Consider the following 16368-nt stretch of genomic DNA (forward strand, 5'->3'; position numbering starts at 1 on the left):
TAATAAAGACAGCAGCTTACTTAAAAGGAAAACATTATAAACAAGTGTTGTATGTTACATTATGTCACAAGAAAGCCCAGGGTTGCAAAAGAGCTGTGTGGCAAGTGTCTTACTCTATTATCCTCTCATTTAAATCCTGTCCTCCTAAAATACAGGCCTGCATTGTTTCCACCTTTTTCAGTTACAAAAAACCTTTGTAAAATTAGACTTGGCTGAAAACAATTTGCATCAGGTGTAGTATAGCCTAATGTACATGTAAAGCATGTGTGTTCTGTATTTTTCAGTGTTAAATGCATGCTCCAGTCCTACATATTGCTGTTTCTGTTTTATTTCAGGTAATGGCACTAAATATGATGGTTTAGGTTTTAACATGGTGTCAGTTAAAGCATTTGTGATTTGCTGTGGGAAAAAAATGAAACATGTTAAGTGTACCACACCCATGGGTGCCTTTTCTTTAGTGCCAGTTGGTATTTGGTACATTTGGCTGTCATCCCACATGCTCCGAGATCTTTGCAACTGCTGATGAAGTGTCAGTGTGGGGTGAATGCTCCCATCCGTTAGCGTGAAGTTATAATGGCCTCTAGTGGCGAATGTGAAGAACCCATCATGCACTGCCATTCCCATTCATCCAGAGCCTCAGCAGTCAGGAAGGGTGGATTTATAGTTTTTATTATTGCTTTCATAATCATGCCCATCACAATTTTCAATTGGAATGAACTTCATGTTTTATTTTACATTTTATTACCTTTATGAGATAAATAACTACTTGTGCTTTTCCAACACTGAGTGTAAGAATACTGTTAAAATTATCAATACAGTCATGGTTAGGTTTCAGCTGAGTCTTAACACTGTTTTCCAGCAGCATGGATCATTAAGTACTTTCACATAACAGGAAGTAGTGTATCTGGTTAGTCAGCTAAGTGCACTGCACACTAATGATATATTAAGCATTCATAGTTCTCTACACAGTACATGATGTTTCTTTTAAAAAGTAATTCAAGTGATCCAATTAGATCAAGTTTGAAAGTATATATACACACACACACACACAGTGCATTATCAATGCGATACTTTGGGAAATAAGAGTGTAGATGGTCTAACATTAAAATACTTTACTGTGTAATACAGTAAACATGACATGCAGATCTTACAATACTAAAAATAAAAGTATTCACTGGCGCATGAGTTTTCATATAAGTGCTTATGGACGCTCTAAACAATCTGGTCAAAATAAAAAGGTACTGACTTAAATGTAAACCTTCAACATTAGTCTGTGTCTTCGTGCAGTGGAGTGCACAGGGTTTCTCTTTGCAAGTACATCAGCAAACAGTCTGGACCCACTATGATTGTGTCCAGATCACAAAAGGGAAGCATGAAAACAGAAACATCTGGTCCCGCTGAAACTACTGGTTGGTGGAATGCAAGTCGGACAAGCGGCTTAAGAAACACAAATGGTCACAGTTATGAGCGTTAAGAACAGCAGTAGCACACAAGTGTCATGTTATGTAACAGGAAGTGTTTGTTTAGCTGAAGAGGGAAATCTAGGGGTGAAGACGAGTATATAAAAAGTATAAAAAGCATGTGTCCTGCACTACTTTCAGAAAAGTCCTTCAAAAACGTTTGCATTCTGCAGTATAAATCTTAAGAGCATAAAACACATTCATAGGACTTTCTCCAACATTCATCTTAAAGCTCACTTCAAAGGCTCCTCTCACAGAGCCCACTTTGACCGCAGTCTGCTCCTCTTTTATTCCTCCGGGGCCAATGCACTGGGCTCATGACCCTCTGGGGGCCTCCGCGGGGCGTTGTGGGGCTGAGCCAGAGGAAAGCCCCTGAGCTTCTCCTGCAGACTCCCCACAGCCAGCCTCATCTGGTCTTCAGCCCCCTGCAGAGCCTTCAGCTCCATGGTGTAGAAGATGTACAGCAGGAAGGTGGTCAGCAAGATGGCGAAGCACAGAGCAGCCAGCAGGTAGAAGGAGGTACGAGGGAAAGGCTGTTCTGTCCCCAGGGCCAACCAGGGCACCGCAGCGATGGCCAGCTCCAGGACCAGCAGAGCCAACCCCATCACTCCGGTGCGCGTTGCCGTGTAGCGCATCCCCTCAGCGCAATGCAGGCCCACTTTGACTTCAGTGCGCGCCTCTGTCACAATGTCCACCAACGCAGCCAGCTTCCCTGAAGACAGGACGGACAGAAGAGGCAATTCAACTTTTGCAACAGTTGACTTCAACACAATTTCATCTGTGTGTTTAATACCAGTTGAACAGTGAAGCAGAAAAAGGCTGTGCATGATTTTCACATATTAGATCACTTGGGGGCAAATCTACTGTAACTTCAAGTAATTCACAGCATGTCAAAGAGCTACAGACAGGAGGCTTCGGAGCAGTTCTGGGACTACTACGGGTCACAGAGGTGGCTTGGCGAATTGTTTAACTGTTCGCTCCATCTATTAATTCTCCACTTATGTCCTGGCCTCAGTTTAGAGGTATTTATCTGTCTGTACAGACAGCAGTCATTTGGCCTCTCTTGTATCAAGATTAGCTTGAGCCTGTATTCTGGGGCTCTCTTCATCAGCTATGTTAGTGGATGTCCTCCTTGTTAATTCTGAATATGCATAAAGCAAGATTGTAAACATTCTCTCCTTCAGACAATGACAGGACTAAACATGTTATTTGTCAGAGAGTAAACCTAATCTGGAGCCTGCGCCTCTGCAAGGAATGTAACTGGTTATCTCTTGCTGATGGAATTATCAGCTTTCTATTTGGTAACAAATGTTTAGGGTACAGAACTTCAGAGTTAGTTGGTCATAGCTGTGTCATTACAGTGCCTCAGCAAATGTCTTTGTCAATTTGCACACACAAGATTGTGTCTTCCAGTGTCTAATGCTCTGTCACTGTCAGATCTGCTCTATGAGGTGTTGACATTAGAGGTGTTGACATTAAAGGTGACTGCAAGGTGTCTGTGCATTTCTTTGATTTGAATAGAATTGTACAATCCTGTTTGTCAAAGTAGTGTACAAGAAAGCAAACCATGTGCCATAGAAATATTTATTATTTTTTTTAATGTCATTCATTTGCTATAAACATACCTGCAGCAGAGTCCTTAATCTTTGGTTGCCTGTCACTTTGTGTCTGAGTGTGTGTCTCCAGCCTCAGTCCAGCAGTCAGAGCCTCATGGTCGGAGTATGGGAAAGGATGGTTTGGGGCGGAGCCTTTGGTGGTGGACATGTAATCACAATAAATGTCTGTTTTGGTAGAACCCTGGGAATAAAAGAGGAAATGGGCTTTAGGAATTAAAACACATTACAAATGAATCCTTTGACTCAAACATCTTGCTGAAGCCACGAGGTGATACAAATACCGAAAGCTTTCACCCACCTTGAACAGGATGTAGTCGATTCGAATTCCCTTTTCAAAGGGACAAAGCTCCTTTTTATTGATAAAAGGATTGTCGGCTATAAGGGTCATACCATCCTCACATCCCTGCAACAGAAAAGCATTTTTAACATTTATAAAATATTTTATAAAGTATATACACATAGTAAAGAAAAACTAAATGTCTTCTTCTTCATGTTTTTATAGTCTTCTTGACAATCTTTGGCAGCCACAATGACTCTGCCTGGTACAGCTTTAAAGGTCCAATGTCATGGCGATTCTACTGATCATAATTCCATTGTTGTTAAGTTACCATAGCTATGCGGATGACACACACATTTACATAACAATTTCACCAGGAGACTATGCTCCAATTCAAACACTGAGTAAGTGCATTGAACAAATCAATGACTGGATGTGTCAGAACTTTCTCCAATTAAACAAAGATAAAACTGAGGTAATGGTTTTTGGCGCCAAGTCAGAACGTATAAAAGTTAGCGCTGAGCTTCAGTCTGCAATGTTCAAAACAACAGATAAAGCCAGAAATCTAGGTGTAGTCATGGACTCTGACCTGAGTTTCAACAGTCACATTAAAACAGTTACTAAATCAGCCTACTATCACCTAAAGAATATATCTAGGATTAAAAGACTAATGTCACAGCAGGATTTGGAACAACTTGTCCATGCTTTTATCTTCAGTAGACTCGACTACTGCAATGGTGTCTTCACAGGTCTCACTACAAAATATATTAGAAAGCTGCAGCTGATTCAGAACGCCGCTGCTCGAGTCCTCACTAACACTAAGAAAGTGGATCACATCACTCCTGTTCTGAAGTCTTTACACTGGCTTCCTGTGTGTCAAAGAATAGATTTCAAAATACTGCTGCTGGTTTATAAAGCACTGAATGGTTTAGGCCCAAAATACATTTCTGATCTTCTGCTAAATTATGAACCATCCAGATCTCTCAGGTCTTCAGGGACTGGTCAGCTTTCTGTCCCCAGAGTCAGAACTAAACATGGTAAAGCAGCGTTCAGTTATTATGCTCCAAATAACTGGAACAAACTCCCAGAAACCTGCAGGTCCGCTGCAACTCTGACTACTTTTAAATCCAGGCTGAAGACTTTTCTTTTTGTCGCTGCTTTTAATTGAAACTGAGCCGTTGTGTTCATCAGTAAAGTGGAACTTCTGTGTGAACTATTCATATCTTAAACTGCACTGTAACTTTTTATTCATGTACTTTTTATTCATGTATTTTTTCTTTTAATGTTTATTTTATTATCTTTTCTTTTTAATGACTGATTTTAAATGTCTTTCATTTTTTGTAAAGCACTTTGAAGCTAAACCCAGCCCGAAACACACAAACACCCGCAGCCTGGCTGGGAGTTTGTATGTGTGCTCAGGCTGAGTTCCGCTGTGTCTCTCTGACCCCACACCAGTGAGCCAGCTCACACTGTCCGCTCCTCGCAGCAGCGAGCCTCGCAACGTCCCGCCGAGTATGTGTGTGTGTGTGAGGAAGTCCGCGGATTGGTCCAAACGTAACGGACGTCCGCGGACGTAACGGCTCCGCGGACGTAACGGCTCTGCGGACGTAACGCACGTCACTATAGCCAAATATGTCACTATACCCAAGAAGTAAAAAATGGAAAAAGAGAAATCTCCAAACAGGCGTTCTGGGGCAGCATAGACAGGTATTTTCTGTGTTAGAGTTTTACTCGCTACAGGGTGTACTTTGAGGGTTTGTGACTCTGCAGACCGTTTACATGCAGAAAAAGCTACTTAACACACAAGGGGACGGGTAATAACCGGAAAAGCATGACATGGGACCTTTAACATTTTGCAGAACTACTCTTTGACAACGTGCACTTTTTTAAGTTGTGTGTGCAAGTGCCTTGGGTGATTATGGTCTACTCTTAGTGTCACATTCACATCAAAAGTTGAAAGACTGCCGTAACATTTGCGGGGTGTTTTTTAAAACAAGCCTAAATGCTAGCCATCTGTGCTGTTGTAAAGATGTCTACCACTGTCATTGTGCCCCATATTTCGTCATTAACCATATAACATGTCAAATAAATGTAAAAGTATGGCCAAAACTACAAGAATAAGTACATTGCTATAACTGAGTTTTCTCTTAATTACTGTATCAGCAGACACCACCTACATCAAATTTAGCAGTCTCCAAATAAGCGTCTTGGAGTCCAGTGTAAGACCTGAGGAGTCTGTTGCCGAGGTCCTGGGGGTGCATGTTCAGGTCCCCTCCCAGAATCACCATATCTGCTCCAGCGGAGGTGTGACTAATGGGTACAGAAAAATACATTATAACCAATCCTGCAAATGATGTTAAAACTGTATCAATAAGTAATAACTGATTAGGAATACTGTAGTTTAAACCCTACTGTCAGGGACTGCAGTGTTGCTTTACAGTGCCTTGAAAAAACAACAGGGGAAGTTCTGAGAATAATATGCAAATTTACACCAGAGTAAACAAATACTGGCTCAGTCTCTTTACACAGATTTAACAAACAAAGCCTCTCTACCGGATGAACTGCTGCAGCTCCCAGGCCTGGACCACTCTGTGAGGTAGATAAGAGTCCTTGTCTCTGCAGTACTCAGCATGCAGCTGCAATCAATACACAGGGACAACAGCACATTGATCAATAACTGTAGACAATACATAAAGCTAGGGTTGATGTTAGGAAACCTTACATGAGTCACATAGACGTTTGCAGTCAGGCTGCCAATGTTTAAGACAGCCATCCCAACAGCTTTACCTCCAAACCAGTCTCCATGGTGAGCCTAAATATAAGGTAAATACAAAAATAAAAGTTAGAAGAAAAAAAGAAAAGACTGCAAATAATGTCAATTCAGCTTTATATTAGCTCAATATATGTTTTAAAAAGATAGTTGATCTCCTTTAAGGCATATATGAGACTTGCGCCCCACTCTTTTGCAGACTTGCTAGCTCGATACCTGCCCAAGTTAAACATAACATTCCAGGACTTTTCAAACCCAATCCCCTCAGATCAAAGGACCAACACATCCGATATTGAGGCCAGGACACAGATTGTTCACTGTTACATGCCTAATATTTTGTATAGGCACACAAGGCGTCTGAAACAATGGTCCAACTTCAGCAGAAACGCATGCAGACAGCGGATCGTCGCCTATATCATACACAGTAGATTCCATTGCACAATGCATGTTTTGATTTTGTGACTTGTTGTTTATAGGAATAAAGTTATGAATTTTGTATTTGACAAATGATGAGATTATTATGTTTACTGGTGTTTTGTATCATACAGAACAGACACGTTCTCTGTCTCAGGCTCTCCAGACTTACCATGTAAGGATAACCATTCAGTGAGTAGCGAAACAGAAATGTGTCATGGATTCTGTGTATGGAGAAAATAGCCAGTCCACTGCCGATGACTCCGCTGAAGAAAGAGAGGAAGAACAGGACATGATGAGAAGTTATATATTCCAGTCTTAACTACAGATTATTAAAGAAAGTCCGATCATTGGTTTACATGTAGATCTACATTTTTCTTAAGAATGTGTTATCTGTAGTACTGTAGATGTGAGAAGGCATCAACTAGAGTAGATTTCTCTTTGAGTTGCAGAGGGGATTAGTTAAAGGCCTTGGATTCATCTCATTTTTGTGCTTTGTATGGAGTTCAAAAAGAATTAAGCTGCATAAGTTAATCCTTTAGGTTGTGCCTAGGCTTCAATACATGTTGGGTCTTTGGATCAATGCTATGCAAGTACATTTTTCTGACAGAGGGGCACTTCAGAGACCTTATGAAAAAAAAAAAACACTTACTCATGACTTTTTAATTATAGAATAAAAGAGTGAAAAGATTCAGAAAATATGCACATCGACCTTGGGATGATAGTAAAAATGTACCTCTTGAAGTAATGCGAGTGAGGATGACTACAGGCGAGTTTCTTTTTCAGGGAGAGATAGTCTTTCTCACTCCACACCTGGAAGAAAATCAATCTGTCACTTAAAAAGTTAAATTTAGCCATCTCTGCATTATTTATATTGCTCCTAGGAGTTTACAAGAAGATCAAGGTTGTTTTCATTGCTAATATCACCAAATTCAACTGAGGACATGAGCTAATGAAGGTCAGATGACTTTGCATGGCCTCCACTTACCTCCTGCAGTAAGACGATATCGTGCTCTTCCTTGCACAACATATCTCCAATCATTGCATAGCGCTGAGGACACTGTTTGCTGAGGTAGCGAATCCCCCTGGAAAATAACAACACATTGTGCTTTACTTAATGCGTCAAGACAAAAAATATAATGCATTAAGAACCAATACAAACCACAGCCACTGACCAGCAATTCAGAGAGAGGACCCGGACTTTGACTGAGTCTGTGTTAGCCATGCTGTCCTGGGGGGGGTCAGTCGATGTGATGATGGGGGGTCAGATCAGGTGACCTGGGCAGCTCCTGATGTGACATATAAACATTATTTATGTTAGAAGTTTTAAGGTCAACTTTTGTTATGTAATGTAGTGGCTCTCAAGGGACATCCAAAGGGGTCACAACATAATGTGTAGATGGTTTTGGAGGGAAGGAAAACATTTAGAATGGGAAATGGTTTTTATATTAAATCGCCTATATTTTTTAATATAATTTGTGCTTTGCTGAGGGGTTTACAGCAAGCGTATGCCAACCTTTTTAGAAATCAAATAGCATTCAACCACTTTGAGCATAGGCATGGCGGGGGGTTGATAACATAATCTGCATTTTTCTGGGTGTTGCAACTTGAAAAGCTTGATGCCCCGGCCACACGAGGACGAAAACGGTCGTTTGCGTTACTGTTTAGTGTCATATAGACCGTTCGGCCACACGAGGACGACCGAATACGGCACTAAACGACTGCGGAAACGATAACGGGTCCCAAGGTGGATAGAACGGCATACGCAACGCTCTGGGGGGGTCCAACGGCTCCGTGTGTACGCCCTATACGATCATTTTCTGATAATGATGAGGCAATAGCCCTGCCTCTCCCCACCTCTGTTGCTCACCCCCGCGTCAAAGTAAACTGCACACTGAATTCAGATTATTTATCTTTCTCTCGATATGGACATAAACGCGAGTGAAGTCTTTCTGACAGGACGGAGACACCTCTCAAACTACCTAAACTAGTTATAAATATGTTTATTTTTACTGTCGGCCGGGTCACTCATTACTGGATCAGCTGCTGCATGAAACAGACACTGACGCTGTCCGAAGAGAGGGAGGAAAAAGAGAGGCTCCGTCGTAGGGCTGTGCCATTATGGCAAAAATCATAATCACGATTATTTGGGTCAATAATTGATATCACGATTATTTTGACGATTATTCATTGACCATTTATTGAACTTTAAAACAAATAATATTTTACCAATAAACAAGATCAACAAATATGTTGGAGCGCACTTCCAAAACCATACTAAACATATTATTAATATGATAAATACAAATAAATTAGACCAAAATAAATTAAATATGATGCAGTGCACTGTCACAACCTACTGAAAACTCCTTAACATATTACATTACATTGCATTTAGCTGACGCTTTTATCCAAAGCGACTTACAATAAGTACATTCGACCAGGAAGACACAACCTTGAAGAAAACAGAATCATATAAGTACATCAGGTTTCATAGAGCCAAACATTTCAAGTGCTACTCAACTGGCTTTAGGTAAGCCAGTCCTTTATTAGTATAAAAGTGCTTCGTTAATAGTTCTAACGCTCGAAGTGGAGTCGAAAGAGATGAGTTTTCAGTTTGCGCCGGAAGATGTGCAAGCTATCTGCCGTCCTGATGTCAATGGGGAGCTCATTCCACCATCTTGGAGCCAGGACAGCAAACCCACGTGTTTTCGCCGATGGGAACTTGGGTCCCCCTCGCTGCGAGGGCGCAACGAGTCGTTTGGCTGATGCAGAGCGTAGTGCACGCGCTGGGGTGTACGGTTTAACCATGTCCTGGATGTAGGAAGGGCCAGATCCATTCGCAGCATGGTAAGCAAGTACCAGTGTCTTGAAGTGGATTCTAGCAGTTACCGGAAGCCAGTGAAGGGAGCGGAGGAGCGGAGTGGTATGGGAGAATTTAGGAAGGTTGAAGACCAGACGAGCCGCTGCATTCTGGATGAGCTGCAGAGGTCGGATGGCACATGCAGGTAGACCAGCCAGGAGGGAGTTGCAGTAGTCTAGGCGTGAGATGACGAGAGCCTGGACCAGAACCTGAGTCGCTTTCTGAGTCAGCTGGGGACGTATCTTCCTGATGTTGTAAAGCGTGTATCTGCAGCAACGGGTTGTAGCAGCGATGTTTGCAGTGAAGGACAGGTTGTTATCTAGGGTCACACCCAGATTCCTTGCAGTCTGAGTCGGGGAAACAACTGAGGTGCCGATGTTGATTGTTAGGTCAAGAGTGGGACAATCTTTTCCCGGGAGGAAGAGCAGCTCAGTCTTGTCAAGGTTGAGCTTGAGGTGGTGAGCAGACATCCACAGAGATTTCAGCAAGACAAGCAGAGATGCGTGCAACGACCTGGGTCTCTGAGCGGGGAAAGGACAGAATTAATTGGGTGTCGTCAGCGTAGCAGTGGTAAGAAAAACCATGCGGGCTAATGACTGATCCGAGCGAGTTTGTGTACAGGGAGAAGAGGAAGGGACCAAGAACAGAGCCCTGAGGGACCCCCGTAGTTAATTGACAAGGGTCGGACTCAGACCCTCTCCAAGTCACCCTGTAGGTACGGTCTTTCAGGTATGAGGTGAAGAGGGAAAGTGCAGAGCCTGAAACTCCAAGTTTTTGGAGAGTGCGAAGGAGGATCTGATGATTCACCGTGTCGAATGCAGCAGACAGGTCCAACAGGATGATGACAGAGGAGAGGGATGCAGTTTTGGCAGTGTGCAGTTCCTCCGTGACAGCAATGAGAGCAGTTTCTGTGGAGTGACCTGCCTTGAAACCAGACTGGTGCGGATCCAGAAGGTTGTTCTGATTGAGATAACAGGAGAGTTGTTTAAAGACAGCGCGTTCAAGTGATTTAGACAGGAACGGGAGGAGAGAGACAGGCCTGTAGTTTATAACATCAGACGGGTTGAGAGTGGGTTTCTTTAGGAGAGGGTTTACTCTTGCCTCCTTGAGACTGTTTGGAAAGTGACCAGAAGTTAGAGAAGTGTTGATGAAATGGGTGAGAAACGGTAGAATATCAGGAGCGATAGTCTGAAGGAGGTTTGAAGGGATAGGGTCCAGAGGACAGGTGGTAGGGCGGGCAGAGGTAATGAGGGTAAGAACCTCACTTGGAGAGAGAGGGTAAAAGGAGGTAAGTGTGTTGGTGGAAGGAGGGTCTGGTGACCCAGCGGTGAGTAAAGGTGAGTCAGAAAAAGAAGAGCGAATATCATCAACCTTTTTTTCAAAGTGGGTAACAAAGTCGCTTGACAGAAGTGAGGAGGGGGGAGGAGCTTTTGGAGGGTCCAAGAGGGTGGAGAAGATGGAAAATAGTTTTTTAGGATTGGAATAGGAAGATTGGATCTTATCTTGAAAGAAAGTGCTTTTTGCCTGAGAGATCGAAGCAGAGAAAGAGGAGAGGAGAGCTTGATAGGTTAGGAGGTCGTCACGGTGTTTGGATTTCCACCATTTCCGCTCTGCTGCCCTAAGGACGGTTCTATTAGCACGCAGTGCATCATTTAGCCAGGGAGCAGGAGGGGACTGACGAGCCTGCCGAGATGTGAGAGGACAGAGCGAGTCCAGAGTGGATGAGAGAGTAGAGAGGAGAGTTTCTGCAGCAGAGTTTGGAGGCAGGAGTTGGAACGAATCAGAGGAAGGGAGGGCTGAGAGCACCGACGAGGCAAAGGTAGAGGGGGAGAGGGAGCGAAGGTTACGGCGGACAAGTGCAGGATGGGAAGAGATTAGTTTGTTATGTTTGGAAAGGGATAGAGAGAATGAAATTAAGAAGTGATCGGATGTGTGGAGCGGGTTTACAGAGAGGTTAGAAGTAGCGCAGTTCCTTGAGAATATGAGATCAAGGACATTGCCAGCTTTATGAGTCGGTGGGGATGGAGACAGTGAGAAAGCAAAGCCGGTTAACAGAGATGTTAGTTCGTCTATCTTCCCCGTCTGGAGGTTGAAGTCTCAGAGAAGTACAGCGGGAGGGCCAGTTTCAGGGATGAGTGAGAGGAGATTATCTAATTCCTCCAAGAAGTCCCCCAAGGCGCCTGGTGGACGGTAGAGAACAACAATGGTTAACTGTATAGGATGGGTTACTGTGACGGCATGGAATTCAAAGGTGGAAGGAGTGAAGTTAGGTAGCTTGAAGAGGGAAAAGCTCCATTTGGGAGAGAGCAGGAGACCAGTGCCACCTCCTCTGCCAGTGGGTCTGGGTGTATGGGAGAAGGAATATGCAGTGGAGAGAGCTGCTGGGGTGGATGTGTTGGATGGAGTAATCCAGGTCTCAGTGAGAGCAAGGAAATCCAGAGACTGCAGGGAGGCGTAGCCAGAGATGAAGTCAGCCTTAGGAACAGCTGACTGGCAGTTCCACAGGCCACCTGAAACTAGATGTTGGATCTCAGTGGAGCATGTGGGATAGACGAGAGCAGGCCGGTTATATCGATTACGAGATACACGGGGCCAGTGATAATTGCGAGAAGACACATGAACAGGAATGGAGAAAATACACATGATTATAGCATGAGGGGCTAAACAACAAAATAAAATGAAACAAAATAAAAAATAAAAACACCAGCGATATTTAGCTCAATCAAAGTAGGATTTGCCTCCTCTTTGCCTCCCTCGTGACTCCTGTAGGACTCCAATGTCTTTGTCAGTCTTACTCCTGTAGGACTCCAATGTCTTTGTCAGTCTTACTCCTGTAGGACTCCAATGTCTTTGTCAGTCTTCGGCTGTCTGACGCTGAAGCTGACGCTCCAGGAAAGAGCTACCTAAAATGGACGCCTGATTGCTCAGTTCTCTCAGCTGTAGGGGCACACCCCTCTAATTAGTTAACTGATGGGCGACAATAGACTGGCCCTGCCTATATTAATAATGCAGGCTTGAGTGCTGAGACCTGTGAAGGAGGTTTCGCCTGAGCAGATCTGAGATTTAAAATCTCTCAAAAGCGATTTAGTCGTTTAAGCTACAATAACAATTATACAGAGTCGAATAAATGAAACCGAGAAGTCTAATTAAACAAGAATATAACTTACAGTGGTTGCTGCGTCAATAGGTAATGTCGTCACCGGGTCCAGATGCACACATATAGCCAACATTTTGGTAAAACATATTCAACATATTCCACTCAGTTAAACGTTGAAGGCTGGCCAACCGTCATGGTCCAGAAGTAACAGGAAATAAATGTTGAACTACAATTTAAGACCAAATAAAAATGTTTAGGCCACCATGGCAAATGCTGGTAGGGCTGCTCATGTCATCTCTTAAAGATTTTTTGCAAGAAACACCAGCCTGTTTACATGGTCTGGTTTCAGAGATGAGCGCAGGGAGGTGACAATATTGCCACCTGTACTGAAGACCCTCAGCCACGCCCCGACACATGGGGTGACGCCGGCCAATCACAAAGCTTTGATGCGTTCAAGTGCATTATTCTGGCACAGGAAGATTATGTTACAGGACATTAACGATAAAACAGAATATTGTTGTTCTATTTTTAGACACATCTCGCGATCGACTGGTTGGGCACCCCTGGGCTAGACCATAGGTCTGTTGTGGTAGCAAAGTAGTCAGCTGAAGCCACATCTCTCTCAACTTCCCCACGGCATTTGTCATATAGTGCAGGCAGCGCAGACCTGCTGAAATAATACCGAGACGGCATCGCGTAACGCTTGTCCAACGTGTTGACAAATTGCTTAAAGCCCTGGTTGCTAACAGTGCTAACTGGGCAGATATCTTTAGCGATGTGGAATGTAATGGCAAAGTACTTGCAAATAGTGGAAATAGTTGTACCCTTCTTTTTAACGAGTTGCTGCTCTTGTTCTGACATCTTCGCTCGCGCTGAACACTCACAACACATGTCACTCCCACGTGGCCGAGTGGGCTTTTAGGGAGGGGCGAAAACGCACCCAGCAAAATAATCGTATTTTGTCAATTATGCTGTTTTCATAATCGTCGCAAGCCATAATCGTAATCGCGATTAATTGCACAGCCCTAGCTCCGTGTATTTTATTATATAGATTCGTTATTTATTTGTTTTAAAGCTCAATAAATAACAAAGAAGACCTTTGACCGGCACTTTTATAATTTTGTCGGAAGATTTAAACTTTAATACACGTTGACTGGCGAAAAACTCTGCCCAGTTCCCTCGGCCCCCACCGCGGAGAATAAACAGAAGGGAAACCATGACAACCATGCTTCTTCGCTGCTTTTGTGGAGGAAGTTACAGCGCCACGTACAGGCTCCTGCATATGTACTGCAGCTTCTCCAGCGGTTGGAGCTAAACGGAGCTGTCTCGTGTGGACAGACACTATCCGGATGACTATTGCGTGTGGACGGAAGCTTTTTTGCGATTGCGTTTGCGTTAATCCTATGCGTTTAGCCGTTTTCGTCCTCGTGTGGCCGGGGCATGAGAATCACTACTAATCCTACTTGGACACAATAAATACATACATCTACAGCATTAAAATGGACGTAATGAAGCGAGGAAGAACAATATTACATTTTAATAACTGGAACTTATACATCAAATGCACACATATTATTTCAATTAAAAAACTATGAACTGAAAAAGCACAGGCACATGTCTCAGAAAGAAATAGTGGTAAAAGACTTTAAAATAACCATTACAAACGGCAAAGTAAGCACAAGAAGTGCAAACTAAGCAGGTCGCAGCGTGACTTTAGTTCAAGATATTGCCCTTTAACTGCTTTAATGATTCAGCAGATTTTTCACATTTAACTGGAAAACTAAGCGTAATCTGATTTGCTACTCTTGAAAAAAACACTGAAAACAATTATATTTTACAATACTAACATAATGACATGGCATTCATAAAAGCATAGTCAGTTGGATCTGAAAATAGGCAATTATGTTGTTTTTTTAAGAATGTATTACACGGAGCTGACCCTGACAGGCCTTGCTGTGTCACGCAGCGGGGAAATGTTGATCTTTTCAAACAGAGACATAGTAAAGAGGCGATTGCATTCACTCCTCTCTCCTGGGAGTGCAACAATACACCAACCATAAACAGTGCTGACATGGCTCTGCTCAGTCTGGAGAAATAGGAGGAAGCAGCAACGCAGTGAGGCATCAAGGGGCTTTGGTGTCAGAGGGAGAATGGGTTGTTCAACACAGAGAGAGCAAACAGAATAAATACAATTTCCCAGCAATTCCTGAGGCTAAACATTAACCTTAAGTTGAACAAAGCATCTGGAGAAGGATGTGTATTCACAAAGGAGTGTGCAGATGGGGGATGCCGTAGCCAGGTAACAGTGAGAGGCACTGGGACTGGACTTTAACCTATGAGGTACACACAATGACACTACATCTCAAATAAACTGGTAAATTGGGTCTAATCAATGTCACTTTAATAGCATGCATGTCACTTGGATGTCCATATACTTTAGACCAGGTCGAATTCAAAAACCTAAGACTTGTCAAACTTGCATTAAAGAAGCAAGAGAGTCTTTAAGACACAGTTACAGTCTTGTGAAGCCTTTAATCTAATTGGGTCAGGTAAAGTACAGGGATTTATCAGGGAAAGTGGATACAGTTTTGGCTAACGCAAATGCTACACTTACTAGCCAACTCTTTGTTAGTGGATACTTTGATGAAAGCCAGTCACCCTCATTATCAGGTAACGTCAACTGTTAGAGACCACTGTTAATCACCTACGTTACAGGTAACGTTGACGTATCGTTGAGCAGTATAAACCTTTATATATACAGTCTATGGTATAAACACGTTAACAACTCTAGCTAGCCATTGACGTACTTTAGTACAGGTACTGTGGACGGCTCCAGTTTCTCATTGCTTGTTACCAACATGTTTTATTAATTGATAAGCTAATATAACTCACCTTACGAAACTGTTGGCGTCAGCTGAAGTTAAGGGGACCGTTTGTCCCTTCGTGCCGAAATGTGTGTTTTGGCTGTCGAACCAAAACCCTTCCAGTGTGCGTGCTAGTTAGAAAACTATTTGTGAAATCTTACATAAATAATATCACCATGGTTGGTTGGTGAGCATCTCCTATAACAAACACTAATTTAGCAGTGTTTGGCCAATTGCATTGCTACGTGCTCTCCTACCACTGTTAAGTCAGCTGGTATATAAATCATTATGCAGTTATTTCCGGTTGTGACCTTCCTTCAAAATAAAACAGGAACTTGATCAGTGTCCGTATTTCACCGATTGAACAACGATGAGCACACACGTATACATGAATAGTAACTCAAATGAATGTATTGGAAACAATGGTTCGAATTTAAACGAATAACAATTTATTTCCGCAACATTTTCATTTGGAGTGATTCACCAACATCCGGTTTTATTTTAATGTATTTAAGAAACGTTTCCGGTTGGAGGTGACGTTCTTTCCGTGAAAAGCTTGGTGCATGTAAGTAAAAGTCCTTCATTCAAAGCCCGAAAAGTACAAAAGTATTATTAGATAAATTAACTTAAAGTTCCAAAAGTAAAACATGCAGTAGGCAGTAAAGTGGTCCTTGTTAAAAATAGTTCATACAAACTAGCAAAGTTCCCCCTCAAAATGTAGTGAAGTTAAAAGTAGGCTAATAGAAGAAAGGTAAAACCTCCATGTTTATTTATAGTATTTACTGAACCAAATGCTGTATGATCTTATTAATATAATGATAGTATATTATTCGGTTGTGCTATATTCCTTCATAATATCAAATATTGAAGGTTATGCTCTATTCTGATTTCAATATAGGCTACCGTCCGTCCCATATACCAAATTCCCTCACCTGTCAAATTTTATAATGCATAAGATACAAGCTTTTGTATTGGCAATACCGGTCACAGAATCTGATTGGTCACAG

The 16368-nt window shown here is 42.6% G+C and overlaps 1 protein-coding gene across 1 annotated transcript; it reads right to left on the minus strand.

The window, feature by feature from the left end:
• Positions 1 to 653: 653 nt before the first annotated feature.
• smpd2b (sphingomyelin phosphodiesterase 2b) lies at positions 654 to 15654 on the minus strand. Its single transcript, XM_034205826.1, has 11 exons — positions 15390 to 15654; positions 7713 to 7826; positions 7526 to 7622; positions 7274 to 7350; positions 6710 to 6803; positions 6076 to 6165; positions 5907 to 5989; positions 5531 to 5663; positions 3375 to 3479; positions 3086 to 3257; positions 654 to 2172 (listed from the first exon to the last, which is right to left on the minus strand). The coding sequence occupies exons 2-11, from the start codon at positions 7760 to 7762 to the stop codon at positions 1748 to 1750; spliced, it is 1326 nt and encodes a 441-aa protein (XP_034061717.1). The 5' UTR covers positions 7763 to 7826; positions 15390 to 15654; the 3' UTR covers positions 654 to 1747.
• Positions 15655 to 16368: the final 714 nt, after the last annotated feature.

The sequence above is a fragment of the Gymnodraco acuticeps genome, unplaced genomic scaffold (genome assembly GCF_902827175.1).
Source record: "Gymnodraco acuticeps unplaced genomic scaffold, fGymAcu1.1, whole genome shotgun sequence".
Lineage (NCBI taxonomy): Eukaryota > Metazoa > Chordata > Actinopteri > Perciformes > Bathydraconidae > Gymnodraco > Gymnodraco acuticeps.

What these genes read in the sequence shown, in the direction of transcription:
- smpd2b (XM_034205826.1), bottom strand. Translation starts at nt 7,762, where the DNA reads ATGGCTAACACAGACTCAGTCAAAGTCCGGGTCCTCTCTCTGAATTGC. An exon ending in GTCCTCTCTCTGAATTGCTG is followed by an intron (nt 7,623 to 7,712) that starts GTCAGTGGCTGT and finishes GTTATTTTCCAG; the next exon opens with GGGGATTCGCTACCTCAGCA. An exon ending in GAGCTGCAGCAGTTCATCCG is followed by an intron (nt 5,664 to 5,906) that starts GTAGAGAGGCTT and finishes TGTACCCATTAG; the next exon opens with TCACACCTCCGCTGGAGCAG.